This window comes from Harpegnathos saltator, unplaced genomic scaffold (assembly GCF_003227715.2).
Source record: "Harpegnathos saltator strain DR-91 unplaced genomic scaffold, Hsal_v8.6 scaffold59, whole genome shotgun sequence".
Taxonomy (NCBI): domain Eukaryota; kingdom Metazoa; phylum Arthropoda; class Insecta; order Hymenoptera; family Formicidae; genus Harpegnathos; species Harpegnathos saltator.
In genome coordinates, this window is record NW_020230415.1 from 1,340,552 (window position 1) to 1,358,055 (window position 17,504).

The 17,504-nt window shown below is 37.9% G+C and overlaps 1 protein-coding gene across 2 annotated transcripts in view; it reads right to left on the reverse strand.

Moving 5' to 3' along the window:
* The window catches only part of LOC105189428 (UDP-glucuronosyltransferase), a 62,307-nt gene that overhangs the window by 6,408 nt on the left and 38,395 nt on the right, over positions 1 to 17,504 (reverse strand). For both annotated transcript variants that reach the window (XM_025304133.1, XM_025304132.1), the window contains 3 exons: positions 8,314 to 8,733; positions 4,896 to 5,127; positions 2,764 to 2,992 (listed from right to left, as the gene is read on the reverse strand). In XM_025304133.1, coding sequence (XP_025159918.1) covers positions 2,764 to 2,992; positions 4,896 to 5,127; positions 8,314 to 8,733 — 881 coding nt within the window. The remainder of the gene's footprint in view (positions 1 to 2,763; positions 2,993 to 4,895; positions 5,128 to 8,313; positions 8,734 to 17,504) is intronic.

The window sequence follows — 17,504 nt, forward strand, 5'->3', positions numbered from 1 at the left end:
GCCAATTGTTTTTGAGTTTGTGTTGGGTCTTCATCCAATAACTCCTGCAATTCCGCATCTTCAAATGTTTTTGGCCTACCAGGACGTTTTTTGTCTTGAACGTTGAAATCACCACATTTGAATTGTCGAAACCACGTTTCACATGTTCTTATGGTTGGAGCATGTTCACCGTAAGTCTCTACCAGCAAACGATGACTTTCAGCGGCTTTTTTCTTTTGATTAAACAAGAAAAGTAATGCATGCCGCAAATGCACGTTTTCAGGCACAAAACTCGACATTTTCAAAAAATTATTAATCTATAACGCTGTTATTTTGGCGGAACGTAACTTGTGTAGTTTTGAGGTTAATGTCAGTAGAATAAAATGACATATATATCAAATCATAACATTGCATACTTATGGCTAGTGACATCTGTTACAAAAACCGGAAAGTAATTACCGACATACCTGGTATTTAGTAGTCCGTTTGACCATAGGTAGCATTGCTAAGGTAATATGAAGGTCAACTTTGTTTTTTTAAATGGAACCCCCCATTTTTATTGGAAATTCTTGTAGCTTATCTCGAGAGCTTTCCAAAACACTATAATGAAGTCATTTTTTATTAAGTTCTTTCCGAGTTATGACACCTGAAAGTTACAATTCCGCCGGCATTAGCATTACCCAAAGTGTACCGCGCGGAGGTTGCACGGTCGGATTTACACCTCGCGCGCGTGCGTTCGTGCGTGTGCGTGTGCGTGCGCGTGCGCGCGTGCGTGTGTGTGTGCGTGTGTGTGTGTGTGTGTGTGTGTCACTACAGAGATCAGGACCCTACGGTTCGTCACTCCCGCAGTATTTGAAGACTTCAAACCTTTTCCGTAGTATGTGTAGGTAACATTTTTCAAGCTATTGTTTTTTACTTTTTCAATTAATCAAATGTTCAAAATGTCGTCCTTCTACTGGTTGGCAATGAGCTAAACGTTCATAGAAACTATTGATCACATGACTTATTTATTTTAAAGTGATCAGAGATGCTTCCTGCATTATTCGATCCTTCAGATCTTCCAAATTACATGGTTTTGTCGCATAAACCTTATTTTTGATGTGTCCCCAAAAAAAGAAGTCAAGAGAAGATAGATCAGGTGATCTAGCAGGCCACTCAATGGCATCTTTCCTACCTATCCATCGATTAGGAAAAAAACAGTTAAAAATTCTCGAATTCATATCGCAAAATGAAGTCCTGCTCCATCTTGCTGGAATCAAACATGTTTGCGTCAAATAAATTTCCAATTTCAGGAATGATATGATCTCGCAATAAATTTTCATATTTTTCAGCGTTTAAATCACCATTTATGAAAAATGGGCCTATAATACCGCAACTACAGATCCCTGTTCAAACATTAAATTTTTGTGGATATTGTGTGCGAAGATCACTCATCCAATGTGGATTTTCGTCACTCCAATATCTACAATTATGACGATTAACAGCACCATTTATTTGAAATGTGGCTTTATCAGAAAAAATAACAAAATTCAAAAAGTTAGCATTATCATCACATCGATGCATCAAGTTCTTCACAAAACTGAATTCTTCTATCAAAATCATTTTCCATAAGTTCTTGAGCGATAACAATTTTATACCGATAATATTTATGCTATTTTAAAATGTTAGAAACGCTGCCTTCACTGATATCATGGGCTAGTGCTGTTTTTGATACGGACAAATGAGGATTTTCCTGAAATGATTGGAGAACATCCAAAGTCTTATCATCATTAGTTGCGGATTTTGGCTTTTCGCTGCGAGATCGGTCCTTAATTGTTCCCGTTTCAAAAAAGTGAGTCACTGTTCTGCAAACGGTGGATTTAGAAATAGAATCGAGATCAGGATGTGTAACACTGAATATAATAATAGATCAGTTACTTCTTGATATGATCTAATACGGTTACCAAATCCTCGATAAACAAGTAGCAATATTCTTTCTTTTTCGGTCAACATTTTTCAGAGAAAAATGTGATATTATAGCCGGAAAAAGAAACAAAAGAGACAAAGAGCGAGATACAAGCGAACGCAACTCGTTTTTAGAATATGTGGACTGAGAAGCATCTTTGATCGCACTTCCGCGCGGTACATTTTGGGTAATGCTAATGCCGGCGGTACTGTAACTTTCAAGTGTCATAACTCGGAAAGAACTTAATAAAAAAAGACTTCATTATAGTGTTTTTTGGAAAGCTCTCGAGATAAGCTACAAGAATTTCCAATAAAAAATAGGGGGTTTTATTTAAAAAAACGACCTTGACCTTCATATGACCTTAACAACGCCACCTATGGTCAAACTGATATGACTACTAAATAAATTTTTTTAAGCCTTACAACTTTTATATCAAACATTTTTTCATACCTTTCATATTTTTCGAAATATCCCGAATTTTCTGAGGACCCTGTATATTTAAATATTTTAAAGTAATTTATAATTAAGTTATTAATTATAAGTTAAGTTAATTACAAGTTAAGTTCAATACAGGCCCAGATGGCCCGTTTTGTAGCTGATGCGCGCAAACGCTAAGTATTTGATTCGTATTCGAATCTTCGTGATTCGAAATTTTCGAATTATTCGAATAACATTAAATTCGATTCGATCCGATTCGAATTTGAATAATTCGCACATCTCTAGTGTTTATGTTTGCGATACGACGAATGTTATGATTTCATTAATCCCCGCTGAACAATTAGTAGTACTGGACGTATAACGCTTACTTTTTCTGTCAGTCGTTGTCTTCGAGTACTCACCGATAAGTGGGATCCTTCAGGATAGTATTCAATGCCGATGTTAATTTCTCCTCGGTGACGTCGTATATAGAGTTCAGCGAGATAGCCACCTTCTTCCTGACGTAAGACTGGATATTGACACGTTGATCGCCAAATAGAGGGATGCCGATCATGGGGACTCCGTAAGAGATTGCTTCCTGCGTTCCCATGAGCCCGCCATGTGTAATGAAAGCCCGTATGTTTTTGTGTTCTGCGAGAATTGAGAACGATAGGTTTACAGCATGGTAAAAATATCATGCGGTCGGGCGTCCGACAGATATCGGACGGGAACGGCAAAAACAATGGGGAACAATCTGAATGCAACCTGAAAGGATCCTCTCGTTTTTCTTCCCCAGCTTCAGCTGCTTCGCGAATAAATTGCGGTGACGCAATTACGTCGTTCTATCAAGCATTAATTTTCAAGACATTTTTTTTCGATTCTTCTTTTTTTTCTCTCGCAAGCACAGCGAAAGCGGTTCAAGTTTCTGACTGTAAATACAGCGTCCGCTAGTTTCCTCGTGAATGATTAAATTGCAACGCTGATTCCGCTTAATTCGCAGTAGCATTTTTGAAAACTCGTCGACGCGGACGCGTCGCCACAAGTACAGAGCTTAAAATTTTTGCGGAATTCCTATCGCGCGGGAAGTCGGCCGAAGAGAAGGATATTTTTTGTAAAGTTGTTCGATTTATTAGGTGTACAAATGAATAATCCAAATTATTTTAAGCAGTTATGAAATTAATTTTAAATTGAATAGATTTTCCCGCTCTTTTGTGATTATGCAATGTTGATATACAGCTATTAAAAAGAACATATAGTTTGGCGAAAGGCCCAACATAACCTTCAAAAGTATTCAGTTCAGTACAGTTGAAAATGGCAACAGATAAGGTGCATATCCGACACTGCATTCTTTACGAATTCCAACAAGGAAAAATGCTGCAGAGAGCGTGCGAATCGATTTGTTTCTTTCTCGGCGAAGGTGTTGTATCGTACGATGTGTGCGCATTTTGGTTTAAGTGGTTTAAAAGCGATAATTTCAGCCTAATCGACAAACAACGCCCTGGAGGCCTTCCGAAGTGCGATAATGATGATTTGGAACAACTGCTCGCTGAGAATTCGGCACAAACACAAAAGAGCTTGCAGAACAGTTGGGAGTAACGCAGCAAACGATTTCCAAACGCCTACATGAGATGGGAGAGATCCAGAAAGGAAAATGGGTTCCACATGAACTCACTGAAACCAACAAAAATCAACGAGTAGCAGCGTGTCTTTCTCTTCTCAATAAGCAGCGTCGAAAGTTTTTCTTGTGGAAAATCGTTATGGGCGATGAGAAATGGATACTTTATGACAGTCCGAAACGCAGAAAGTCATGGGTAAATCCCGGCGAATCATCAAAATCGGTCGCAAAACCCAGTCACTTCGGAAAGAAGGTTCTTCTCTGCATTTGATGGGATATCAAGAGTGTGCTTTATTATGAGTTGTTGGAACCGGGTGAAACAGTTACTGCGGATTGCTACCAACATCAATTAATCTGCTTGAGTCAAGAATTGGAATGAAAACGCCCGTATATTGGCAAAGGAGAACGTCCAATGAAATTGTTGCATGACAACGCCAGGCCACACATTGCTTCTAATACAAAAGACACCATAATGAGTCTTGGCTGGGACGTCTTGCAGCACTCGGCATATTCACCAGACATTGCTCCATCCGATTATCATTTGTTCCGGTCGATGCAACACGCCTTGTCCGATATGCACTTCCAATCAGTGGATGAGATTCGAAAATGGCTTAACGACTTTATCGTGTCCAAAGACGTAACATTTTTCCGAGATGGAATTCATCAGCTGCCTGAAAGATGGCTTAAAGTTATAGAAAGCAACGGAGAATACTTTGATTGAACAATTTAATTTACTTTATTTTAAAATAAACCTTGAATGTAGCTGAAAAAATTGGATTATTCATTTGTACACCTAATATATGCAAATGCCGTCGCGTGCTGAAAACACGCCAATTCATACGGAATACAAATGACCGTTCTAATGACGATTAATAAGAAACGGGCTAAAATCTAGCACCTTGATACTGCGGTCGCGCAACGGACCCCGTAATTACGTACTAAGAACGGCGACTTGCGGAAACCACGGCTGTATCATCACGTTATTTGGCAATCCCGGGAGCAGATCCTCCTTCCTTGCAATTTTCATCAACACGCGGACCGGCGCAATCTTCTTGAACGACGCGTAGAATGTTTCTATCAACTCCTTAGAGAAAGATTCGATCCTGACCATGGAGCCGAACGTGAAATATATGCAGCCGTCCTTGCTTTCGTCCAGCCATTTCTGCATTTCCTGCAGACAGATCTCTTTAGAATGAATAATTCGTGACGATTATTTCTAAGCCCCGGCTACAAAGGGCTGTCGTGAAATCTTCAATCTGCGTTGTTCAAAGAGTAAGAAAATCTTTGGAAAGAGAATTTAATTAATAGCCACTTTGTCAATTTTTTCTTCGCGAAGAATCTTTAAAATAGAACCTCTCAGGTGTCGCTTGGAACTTTTATAATGAAAATAAAAATCCAATGTGTCCTCCGATGACGTTGAAAGAAAATCGTTGAATAATCGTTGAATAAATCGTGAAAAATTTATGATATTTTTTGATGATTATATTATATTCGTATACAGTGTAAATCAGGCTTTGATTATTTCTCCCTAACATTAATCGGGCCGTAATAGGAATAGAAAGACAAGGGCCCTGCAAGATGTATAACAAATAGTTTAACGGGTCCTTATAAAGCAATACTGATAGGACCCTATAAGGAAATATTTTTATTATTGCTTGAGTAAAAATATTGGTTTTTTTCATTCTGAGAAATTTAGACTATAATTTCTTTATTTATTTACAACCTTAGTATACAACAAGAATTTCTTATTTTGAAAATATAGCATACCTCACAATAAAATATAGCATTCTTTATATATAAAAATCCTGCTACTATTTTTATTAAAGTTTACTGCATTTTAAAACGAAGGCAATACTAGAAAAGTTCTTGGAAGAAGCTAATGAATATGGCAACTAATAAAACTAATAAAATTTGTTTTTAATATAATTAAAAAATCTTTAAAAAAATTAGATAGAGCGTACTTACTAAAACAATATTAAACTATGACAATTTTATTACACGCTTTAGATCTTATTAATTTTTTATAACAGAACTTGACTTTGTATATCTACTAGGTGCGCAACTAAGTTTCCGGGTTTCACACATGGATAGCGCTAACGACACATGTAGTCGACATACATGTCTGAAGTTGTGTTTTTTTTATAGCTTGGACATCTGTTAACAATAACCAGTAGTAATACCAACACATATCGCAACGCAAAAATATTTTTTCTAACAACAAAGATGTCGAGTTTCGTACCAAATAAACAGCATTTGCGGGAAGCTTTGCTTTTCTGCTTTAATTTGAAAAAAAGTGCAGCTGAAGCACGTCGTTTGCTTGAGGAGGCCTACGACGAACATGCATCATCGAAAACTACCTGTGAAGATTGGTTTAAACGCTTCAGAAGTGGCGATTTCGACACTGAGGACAAGGAGTGCTCCAGAAGACCAAAAACAATTGAGGACGCCGATCTGCAAGCGTTATTGGATGAAGATGATACGCAAATACAAGATCAACTTGCGGAGGCATTAACATGACTCGCCAAGGTATTTCCAAACGTTTACATACCATGGGAAAAACTCAAAAGGAAGGAAAATGGGTGCCGCATGAGTTGACTGAGAGACAGATGGAAAATCGAAGAGCCACTTCCGAAATTATGCCTTTGCGACATGAAAGAAAGAATTTCCTGCATCGAATTGTTACTGGCGATGAGAAGTGAATATATTTTGAGAATCCCAAACGCAAAAAATCGTGGCTTTCACCTGGAGAAGCATCAACATTGACGGCACGGCCAAATCGCTTCAGAAAGAAGACAATGCTCTGCGTTTGGTGGGACCAGAAAGGAATCGTGTACTATGAGCTGCTGAAACCGGGCGAAAATGTCAATGGGCATCGCTACCGACAACAACTGATCAATTTGAACCATGCATTGCTCGAAAAACGGCTAGAATGGGACACGAGACACGAACGAGTGATATTGCAGCACGACAACGCTCCGTGCCATTGCACTTCCATCGTCCAGGACACCATCAAACCGCTGAAATGGGATCTGCTACCGCACCCGCCGTATTCGCCAGACCTGGCCCCTTCCGATTATCACTTGTTCCGGTCGATGGCGCATGGCTTGGCTGGGCAACACTTGGCCAATTTCGAAGAAGTGCAAAATTAGTTGGATGAATAGTTTCGGTCCAAAGACGCGTCGTTTTATCGTCGCGGTATTCATGTATTGCCAGAGAGATGGCAAAAATGTGTAGCTAGCGAGGGACAATACTTTGAATAAACCATTTTTTTTGTATTTCTCTTGAAATTTTCCATTTTTCATTGATCAGAAAAACCCGGAAACTTGGTTGCGTACCTAGTAAAGCATCCTTAAAAGATCCTTCTAAAGATCCTTCCACATCAATTTTCCATGTTAAAGCGTTATTTCATAAAATCTAAGGTATCCTTAAATAATTCTTCTAAGGCCTTTCTCAACTTTTCCTATCAAAGCCTTATTTCGTAAAATCTAAAATATCCCTAAAAGATCCATTTCGGGGCCTGATGTGATAATAATGAGGCATCCTTTTTTAAGGCATCTTTCAGCCTTATCGGGGCCTTATGCTTCATGAGGATGGCTCTAACAATTTTTTGCTCCGGATGCAGATGGTACTTTAGTCTGCAATGACCCGTATAAAAGCCAGTTAGAATGGCTAGTTTCGTTTTCTCCGGGAAGAGTGCTATGTTTCTGATAATTATCGTAATGATAATTTTTAATATATTCTCAAACTCCATTTATACGCAGATCATTAACGTACCAGGACGCGATATTTTTCGCAATTTTTAAATAAATTAATAAAAAAATTAATAAAAAAAATTAATAAAATTTCTATAGTGTTCTAAACAATCACGAATAAATCATTTCTTATTGATGCGCAGACTAAAGAAAAATATTCTATTGAATATCAAAATGTATATTTTCTATCTTTTATAATGTTTATTTTTATATGTTTAAATATTATTAATATGTTTTATATGTTTAAATATTATAAATATTATTAAATATTATTTTATGTTTATTTTTAATCTATAATTTTTATCTTTAGCCGTGAAACACTCACACACATCTGGCTCTAGTTTTCTCTCCGTTTTGATCGTTTCCACATCGGTCTATCGATGAATTTTATATTTCACTCGACAGAGCGGCAACCGTTTTTCATCTATCGCACGTCCCGACATTTCGTCATTCCAGCCGAACGAAAAGCAGAGACAAATGGAACTGCGTTCGCAACAATACTAACGATAAATCGTTTCTCTGCGGTCGTACTTTATTGCAGCCGAGGAAGATTCCGGGATACGCACGTTGCAAATAATTGAGAAAGCCAATTTGTTCAAACGTACCTGCGATAACGGATCACCATCACCCTTGATGTGCAAACCGCCCACCCCGATTATAGATGGCGTGTACGGCCTGATTCCGTGCAATGCGGGATGCGTGTTCACCAGATACAAAGATACATCGTTGTACAGCTCCTTGATGGACGTGTTTTCGATATCAAAGTACTTCCTCACATATTCCACCTGGAAGCTCGTATAGTAGTGGATCTGTATGGAGATCATATTTGTCATGAGAAAGTTGATGAATCGCTCCTTGAAGTTCATGTCTTGCTTGAACGCCGAAAATAGGTTCGGGATGAAGGCGAGATTGCATGGATTGCCGGACACTTCGTTGAGCCAGTCGTGGAAGGCGGTGGTCATTATGCCTACCATCGGGACTTTGAGCAGACGACCGAAGGCCAAGTAACATGGCGCCATAAACACCTGTGTGTGCAATGTTAATCGTTCTATTAATTCATTATTCGCCGGGTCATCGTTGTCGTAGACTATGATGGTGATGATGACGACAATGAGGAGTTATGACTCTCGATCGCATGCGCTCACTGAAAATATAGATCAAGCCACACTTATCTCGGGGCAAAGACGCGCGGGTTTTGCGCGTATGAATGAATGGATTAAGGGGGAACATCACTGTGACGGGCCCAAAAAAGCTCTTTTTCACGAATTTTTTTACTACTTAATAAATTATTTAAGGTTGAGATATGTTAAGGACATTTCGAAGTAGTTTTATACAAATTTTTATTAAAAAATAATAAAAATTTACAAAGATATATACAACAGAGTGCCGATAAAAAATTCTTCTTCCAACAGTGGATTCGATATCTCTGGCATGGTTCATGTGAAAAAAAAATCAAATATTTTCTTAATCTGCATAAATATAGTTTTCGTTAAGCGTTAAGCGTAGCCGTTCTTTTTTATTTTGAAAATTACTATTTTTTAAGACCCCTTGAATGAAAAAAAGTTTTAGAAAATTCGAGTTTTTTTTAACATGCGGCTCTTTTGAGAAAAATTAATTCAAAAAACGGCTACGCTTAACAAAAACTACATTTATGCGAATTAAGAAAATATTTGATTTTTTTTCACATGAACCATGCCAGAGATATCGAATCCATTGTTGGAAGAAGAATTTTTTACGGACCGGCACTTTGTTGTATATATCTTTGTTAATTTTTATTCTTTTTTAATAAAAATTTGTATAAAACTACTTCAAATTGTCCTTAATAGTGTCCTTAATAATATACTCTTCCCCTAATCTTTAAATAATTCATTAAGTAATAAAAAAAATTCATGAAAAAGGGCCTTTTTGGGCCCGTCACAGCCGTGTTTTCCCTTAACAGTCACTTAGCGATACGCTGAGCCGCACTTGTTAACCGGCTTGTTGCACAAGGGGAACTGGTCTACTATTATGGTGACACTTGTATCACGGTAGCGACGACAGAGATGAATGCGACGTACCGTGTGGAATATGACGAAAAAATGTTTGAAATGACGAGATGACGGTGTCACACGACGTCGGATGGTGTCGCACTTACGTCGATTATTAATATCGATGAAGATTTATGATAAGGATCATATGACACGCTCGTTGGCACGTTGACTTCTGCTTATTGCTCGAGTTCAACTGATGATTGATTCATCAATAATAAATCAATGTAATTCGAGGTGCATGTATGTTCTTTTTATGTCCCTCTCGGCCATACTGCTGATTTCTCCAAATGCAATTTGTTGTATTTATGCGCGACTTAATGAGTGTGCAGTATCGTAGTGCCGTCACCGGTGTTTAAATAATAAGTTAATCGATACGATAGAAAAATATAAATCGAGTCGCATGTATTATTCATTTGATTCCATTGGCTCTCTATCGGCCATACAAGCAATTTTTCAAATGTAATTAATTATATTTTATGCGGGATTTAGTGTATCAGTCACCGGTGACCGTCACATTATTTAATTAATAATTCAGTTATCAAAGATATGGTAAGTAAAAGTAAATCGAGACGAGTATATTATTGATTTGGTTTCGTTCATTATTTATCGGCCGTATAGGCAATTTTCCAAATATAATTAATAATACTTTTACGCGTTGCATAATGAGATATGCAACGGTATCGATTGCGATAGTACGATTGCGATAGTATATTCCACATAGCACACTTTATTTCAGGGACGTCCGATAGATATCATTCTGGGATACCGCAATATCTTGGGGATATACAAATATCCGCTGTTTTAGATCCTGCGGATATCCCTTTTAATAACTTTCAGTTCCTTTTTAGAAATTTTTAGTTTCGAAGAATTGCTACTAAAAGAGATATCCGTGGGATATCTGTATGATCTAAAACAACGGACGTTTGTATATTGGCATCCTACAACAATATCCTTAGGATATTGTTGTAGGATGCCCCTAGGATAACGTGTGTTGTGTGAGATATATGGATTTTTAAGGCAGATGAAGAAACGAAGCAAGACGGAAAGTGAGACCATATATACAGGGTGGCCCACGTAAAGTGTTATAAGTCCATAACTTTAAAAATATATTGGGTTGTCCGGAAAGTTCGTGCCGATTTTTGGTAGGTGGCATAAGGACAGGTCTGAATATATCAGAACGATTGAAAACAAATAATATGCGTACATATCGTAAAAGACGGTACTTCAGGCATATTTGGAAAAAAATTTGGTTACGATACGTTAATTTTTGTTAGTTTTATACGCCTTTGAATATGGAAGAAAACAAAGTGCATTTTAGGCATTTAATGCTTTTCTTTTACCGGAAAGGCAAAAATGCCACACAAGCGGCAAACAAGATATGCGCTGTTTATGGCGAAGGTGCTGTAGCTGAAAGAACTGTGCGGAAGTGGTTTGCTAGGTTTAAAGCTGGTGATTTTAACCTTAAAGATCAAGAACGTCCGTCTAGGCCCTCCACCACAGATGAAGATCAGATTAAAACACTGATCGAGAATAACCCACGCTATACGACACGTAAATTAGCAGAAATGTTAAATATGTCAAAATCTACCATCCACGAGTATTTTGTGAAGCTTGGCTACATAAACCGTTTTGATGTATGGGTTCCCCACGATTTAACGGAGAAAAATCTGATGGATCGTATTTTCATTTGCGATTCGCTCTATAAACGCAACGAGGAGACACTATTTTTGAAGCAAGTAGTGACGGAGGATGAAAAATGGATCATTTATAATAATGTTGAGCGAAAAAGATATTGGGGAAAGCGGAATGATTACCTCCTTTAGCCACCCCAAAAGCCGGTCTTCATCCAAAGAAGGTCATGCTTTGTGTCTGGTGGGATTGGAAAGGGATCCTGTATTATGAGCTTTTACCAAACAACGAGACGATAAATTCAGAGAAGTATTGTTCCCAATTAAACGAATTAAAGACAGCAATTGAACAAAAACGTCCAGAAATAGCGAATCGGAAGGGCGTCGTGTTTCATCAGGACAATGCACGGCCTCATGTGTCTTTGATAACTCGACAAAAGTTGTTGGAGCTCGGTTGGGATGTTCTATCCCATCCACCACATTTACCAGGCCTCGCGCCCTCTGATTTCCACCTATTTCGATCATTACAAAATTCCCTTAATGGAAAAAACTTCAACTTTTTGGTCGAAATAAAAAATCACGTAGAAAAGTTTTTCGCTGAAAAACCTGAGAGATTCTGGAAGGACGCAATTTTCAAGTTGCCTGAAAGATGGAGAAAGGTTGTAAAACAGAATGGCACCTATATAATTTAATAAATATATACTAAAATTTAAATCTCCTGCGTTTCAATTTTCCTTCAAAATCGGCACAAACTTTCCGGACAACCCAATATATCAAATCAACAAATTCTTCATAAGGAAGTTTCATGTATTCGAGAGGCCTCTCTAACTACATAAACGTAAAGCCGTCCCTGTTTCCCTTTTAAGGAGAGACGGGAGTAACTTCATAATTTTAAACGAAACCGCCTATAAAATGTTGCATATTTGGGTTCTACCGGAAAAAACAAATAAATTTTATCCGAAACATTTGTTTGTATGTATGTATACAGGGTGTTATAAAAGGGAAGAACAGAATAACTCGAAAAATATGAGTCCCAGAAAAAATGCGAAGTACTAGGTTTTTATGATTTTTTCCTGGCTATCTGAAGGTGACCTTGGATTTGACCTTGACAATGACCTTGAAAGTTATTCAAGGTCAGGTCAATTTTTTTTAACGGGACCCCATACTTTTGACTCCAGAAATGAAAAGAGCGGAAAATTTTACGTTCGATTATGACCTTGAACACTGCCAAGTTTGACCTCTGAAGATCACATAAAGATCTAAGCTTGTTTTAGGCTGAAAACGCGAATATCTTCGAAAATGCATCTGCTAGGGAGCAATGTTATGCATAAGAATAAGAATGTAGAGATCAACAAGGAACATTTAACCGTGACCTTGCCCTTATTCTCAAGGTCATGAGTTAAGATTATTATTAAGGTCAAACCGGACTTTTTTAGGACTGAAAATCCATACTTTTGACCTAAAAGTGTCAATATTGAAAAATTTTACGTTCGGATATGACGTTTTCAACTGTGACCTGTCAAACACACTGTCAAACGGTCAATGGGGAACATTTTGAACATTTCTTGTAATCTCAGGCCGAGCTACAAGATGCTTTGCCTTCGGTGGCCGGGACTAACTGCTATAGCAGTAGAGTAGTGGTAAGACGTTTGACTCGAGAGATGAGGTCCCGGGTTCGAGCCTCGCAGAGTGCCCAAGGAGATTTTTCCAAAAGTAATATGCAAATTAACCACCTGACCAAGAGCTAGAATCACTAACAAAGCCTAATATGAATAATAAAAATTTAATATGTAGATTACGCTAATTTTTATTCTGGTGATTCAAATTTCTGTCATTTTCAGCCTTGGGGATAGGTATGACCACTCAAAACATTCCTCCTCCACTCGACCCTCCAGCGCCACTAGACCATGCCCACCGGGCCGGCGCCGAAGGGTCGAGTGGAGGAGGCATGTTTTGACTGGCCATACCTACCCCCATACTACTTTCATAAAAAAAAACGAGGACTGGATCTTACAGGAAGACAACGACCCAAAACACTGGAGCAAGCTTTGCACCGAGTGGAAAGAGCAGTCTGGCATCGTCACACTTGATTGGCCATCGCAGTCGCCAGATGCAAATCCCATTGAAAATGTGTGGGTATATCTCAAGCACAAGCTTCGAGGAAAAAGAGTGTGCACTTTGAAGCAGCTGATACGACAAATTCGTCTCATTTGGAGGTCTTTACCGAACGAATACGCAGTCAACTTATTGGAAAGTATGCCTCGGAGATGCTAGACAATTATCAATGCTGGTGGTGACTGGACTCATTAATGGTATAGCATTTTGCTTCTCATGGAGTACAACAAATCCATGTACTTGAAAATCATTAAAAATAAATTTTTCTACACATTAACCCGTACACGCTTTTACTTTACAGTGTATATATTAAAAAGGATATCCATAGGATATCTGTAAGATCTAAAACGGCGGACATTTGTATATCCTCAAGATTTTGTGGTATCCCAAAATGATATCTGTCAGATGTCCCTGAGATAAAGTGTGCTGTGTGGGATACGACCATTTCGCTATTTTTATAGCGCAAAACAGCGTGGACGAATACGCGCGAATGGATCTGTCTTGAGAATTGTATTGTTCTCAGGCGTAACTTCAAAATCGATTTATATCACGTTAACGTTAACGTTAATAATAACACAGTTATTTAATTTTATCGTTACAGTACATTTCGACCCAAGTTATGTCGTTTCAGAGCGCAAAGTGAATTTCTTAGGGGAAGCTGCAGGACCGATATAATTTCCTGTATTACGTTGCGAATGCGAAAAATCGAGCGGGAAGAATCAAGTCTCACGATCATGTAAAATTTATTGCACGAGTTGTAATCGAAATGATGAAATTCAATAAAAAGTGAATCAGATTAACAACCTGATGAAAGGAAGGTCCAAACTTAAAAATTTGGTCAATAGTAAAAAAAATTAGCAAAACTGAACTGTTCATGTATTTGTGACATAATTTCTTTTGCATTTTTTATGTAGCATATAAAACTCTGAAATTGAGTTTTAAGTAATTCAATTTGAGTTAATTCGATTAAACTTTCTTTTATACTTTTTTTTATCCAGAAATCATATTTTTATAACGTAAAATATAAAGTCGCACGTGAAAGAATGGAATAATATTTTAAGAAAAGAGTAAATAAGAAAGATAAATAAATAAGCATAAATAAAAAAACAAAAAATACAATAAAACAAAAGTGAAAAAGGTAAAGAAAAGAAAAATGAAAATATTACACAGCCTCGGTGTCTCGTCGAATAAATCAATAGTCACGATGTTTCAACGTGTAAAAACTTCACATGCGATAAAAAAATCCCGATAACCATACGTCGAATGAATATTGAAACTATTATACTATTATATTAGTTTGTTTATAGTATGGATGATTATTTCGTCAGCGGTTGGCCGCTATAGTTATTTCTAATACCTGAGAAATCATTTTGCAACGGACATTATTCTTCATTTACAATTAACCTTAGTGATATAAAAATTAACACGTTGAACTGTCACGTTGATCTTTCCTGATTACTTTAATACTTAATTCAAGCATGAATCAGTAGAGATACGGTAAATAAATGTGCGAATTATTCGAACTCTAATCAAATCTTACTTGATTCAAATTCTATTTGAGAATTCCGTATTATGCAAATTGAAATATAAATGTCGCATATTGCCGGAATATGCGCATATTATCGGAAAATCACATTTGATTTGTGCATTTATTAATTCTTTTTGATAGCTGGCCAGTAGAGATATCTGCTTCCAGTTAAAGCAATACATTTTCGTAATTCTCAAAAGGAATCAATTAACACAGATTTGCCTAATTAAAAAGAGTTAATAAGGTCATAATTTAGACTTAGGATAAATTGAGACAGAAAGTTGATCCATCTCATACGTTGTCGCGCATAGCACGCGAAATATTTCGATGACTCGTGTCATTGTACGTTGTCACTCTGTCGCAGTTTAAAATTATTCACCTTAATACACTAGTTCTTACGAGTCGTATTACTAATTATGTTGCTAACTTGAAGTTAAATTTCTACGGACTAATTCAAGTCTGGTGGGATTTCAACGATTTGACACATCCTTGATTCGCGCTAGTCTCTAATCGCAATCAACGTATTGTTAAATACCGACGTATCTACGCCATCAATCACGTAGGAATGGTAATTGTGAACTAAATAATTATAACTTACAACTTGCTACTATTTGCATCGGAGCTTCATAAATTATACAGCAATTTATCGCGATATTATTTGTTAGCTGTTGCAGTATTGTCAAACTCACATGCATTATTCAACACTCGTGCGTATACGTGAGCATTCGTCTTGTGAGTCATGTTTCAATGCGGTTGCATTGCATCACATTTTAGAAGTTTAAGAATAATGTACTGGTAGTGTTACCAATAGTTTGCGATCCTGATAGGGGTTGCGAGAACACAAGCGTGTTCTCGCGACCCTTGTTAATTAGCAAACTAATGAAGGTCATCGATTATCGTTGAATGATCCGTCTGTTCCAGTCCACATTTTTACACAATACGTGTATACTAACATGTGGATTATTGATACTTCGATACTACTACGCGTGACTTCCGAAGATATTACTTAAATTAACAGTTCGCAATAACGCTGTGATTATGTTTATTGTGAAACAAGGTGATATTTTTTCACTCCCTTGACTGAGAAGTGATTCGAGTTTGCCGACCTTGGACTTGAATAAAGGCTAATAGCATCGTTGTTCGTGTTCGCGGTGGTGTAGTGAATAATTGCAATGATTAATTAATAACTTCATCCCGCTACATATCAGGCAACACGAATCAGCTCATTAACGTCTCGTTAAAAAACGATAGAAATGATAAAAACATTGGCTTAACGAGACCGAGTATTCGCTTTCAATCCGTCCGTGATTTATTATAGTTTTATTAATTACGTGTCCGGGTATCGAACCGGCACATTCGGTGTCGCAGAGTATCGTTGGTTATTAGGCATTTTTTCTTCAGTTTGTATCAGGTGTAGTAAAAAGAAATCCATTATTTTTGCATGAAATTGAAGGCTTTAATTACCATAGTTAGAATGATCCGATTTAGATCAAATATGCGCCGTTTTGTTCGATAACTTGTTGCCATTTTGAAGGTAATTTCATTATGCCTCTCTCATAGAAGCCCTCGTCCCTATTGGCAAAAAATTGAGACAGTCGATTTTCACAAGCCTCTCTTGAAGCGAATTTTTCACCAGCAAAATTGTTCGCCATGGACAGGAACAGATGGTAATCACTTGGTGCCAGGTCCGGACTATAAGGTGGATGCACAAGAACCTCCCAACCAAGCTCCCGGAGCTTCTGGCGAGTCACTATCGATGTGTGTGGCCTGGCGTTGTCCTGATGGAACACAATTCCTCTCCTATTGGCCAAAGCTGGCCGCTTCTGGGCGATTGCTTCCTTCAGACGGTCCAATTGTTGACAGTACAGTTCCGAGTTAAGAGTTTTGCCGTAGGGGAGCAGCTCATAGTAGATAATTCCCTGCCAATTCCACCAAATACACAGCAAAACCTTCCTGGCCGTCAATCCTGGCTTGGCCACCGTTTCCGCCGGCTCACCGCGATTCGACCACGACCGTTTTCGCTTGACATTGTCGTAAGTGATCCACTTTTCATCACCAGTGACCAACCGCTTCAGAAATAGGTCGATTTTGTTGCGATTCAGCAGCGATTCGCAGATGGAAATTCAGTCCATGAGGTTTTTTTGCGTTAACTCGTGTGGCACCCATACATCGAGCTTCTTTTTGTATCCAGCCTTATTCAAATGGTTCCAAACGGTTTTTTGTGCAATCTTTAGCTCTTGGGCAATCGAAACAGTGCTTACATGACGGTCGGACTCGACAATGTCCATGATTTTATCGATATTTTCGACAATTGGCCTTCCAATGCGTGGTGCATCTTTGACATCGAAATTACCGGAACGGAATCGACGAAACCAAAATTGCGCGTGATTGGCTGTTACAGTATCAGGACCATAAACACTATTCACATTTTCAGCCGCCTAGCTTGCGTTTTCGCCTTTATCGAAGAAAAACTGTAAAATATAGCGTATTTTCTC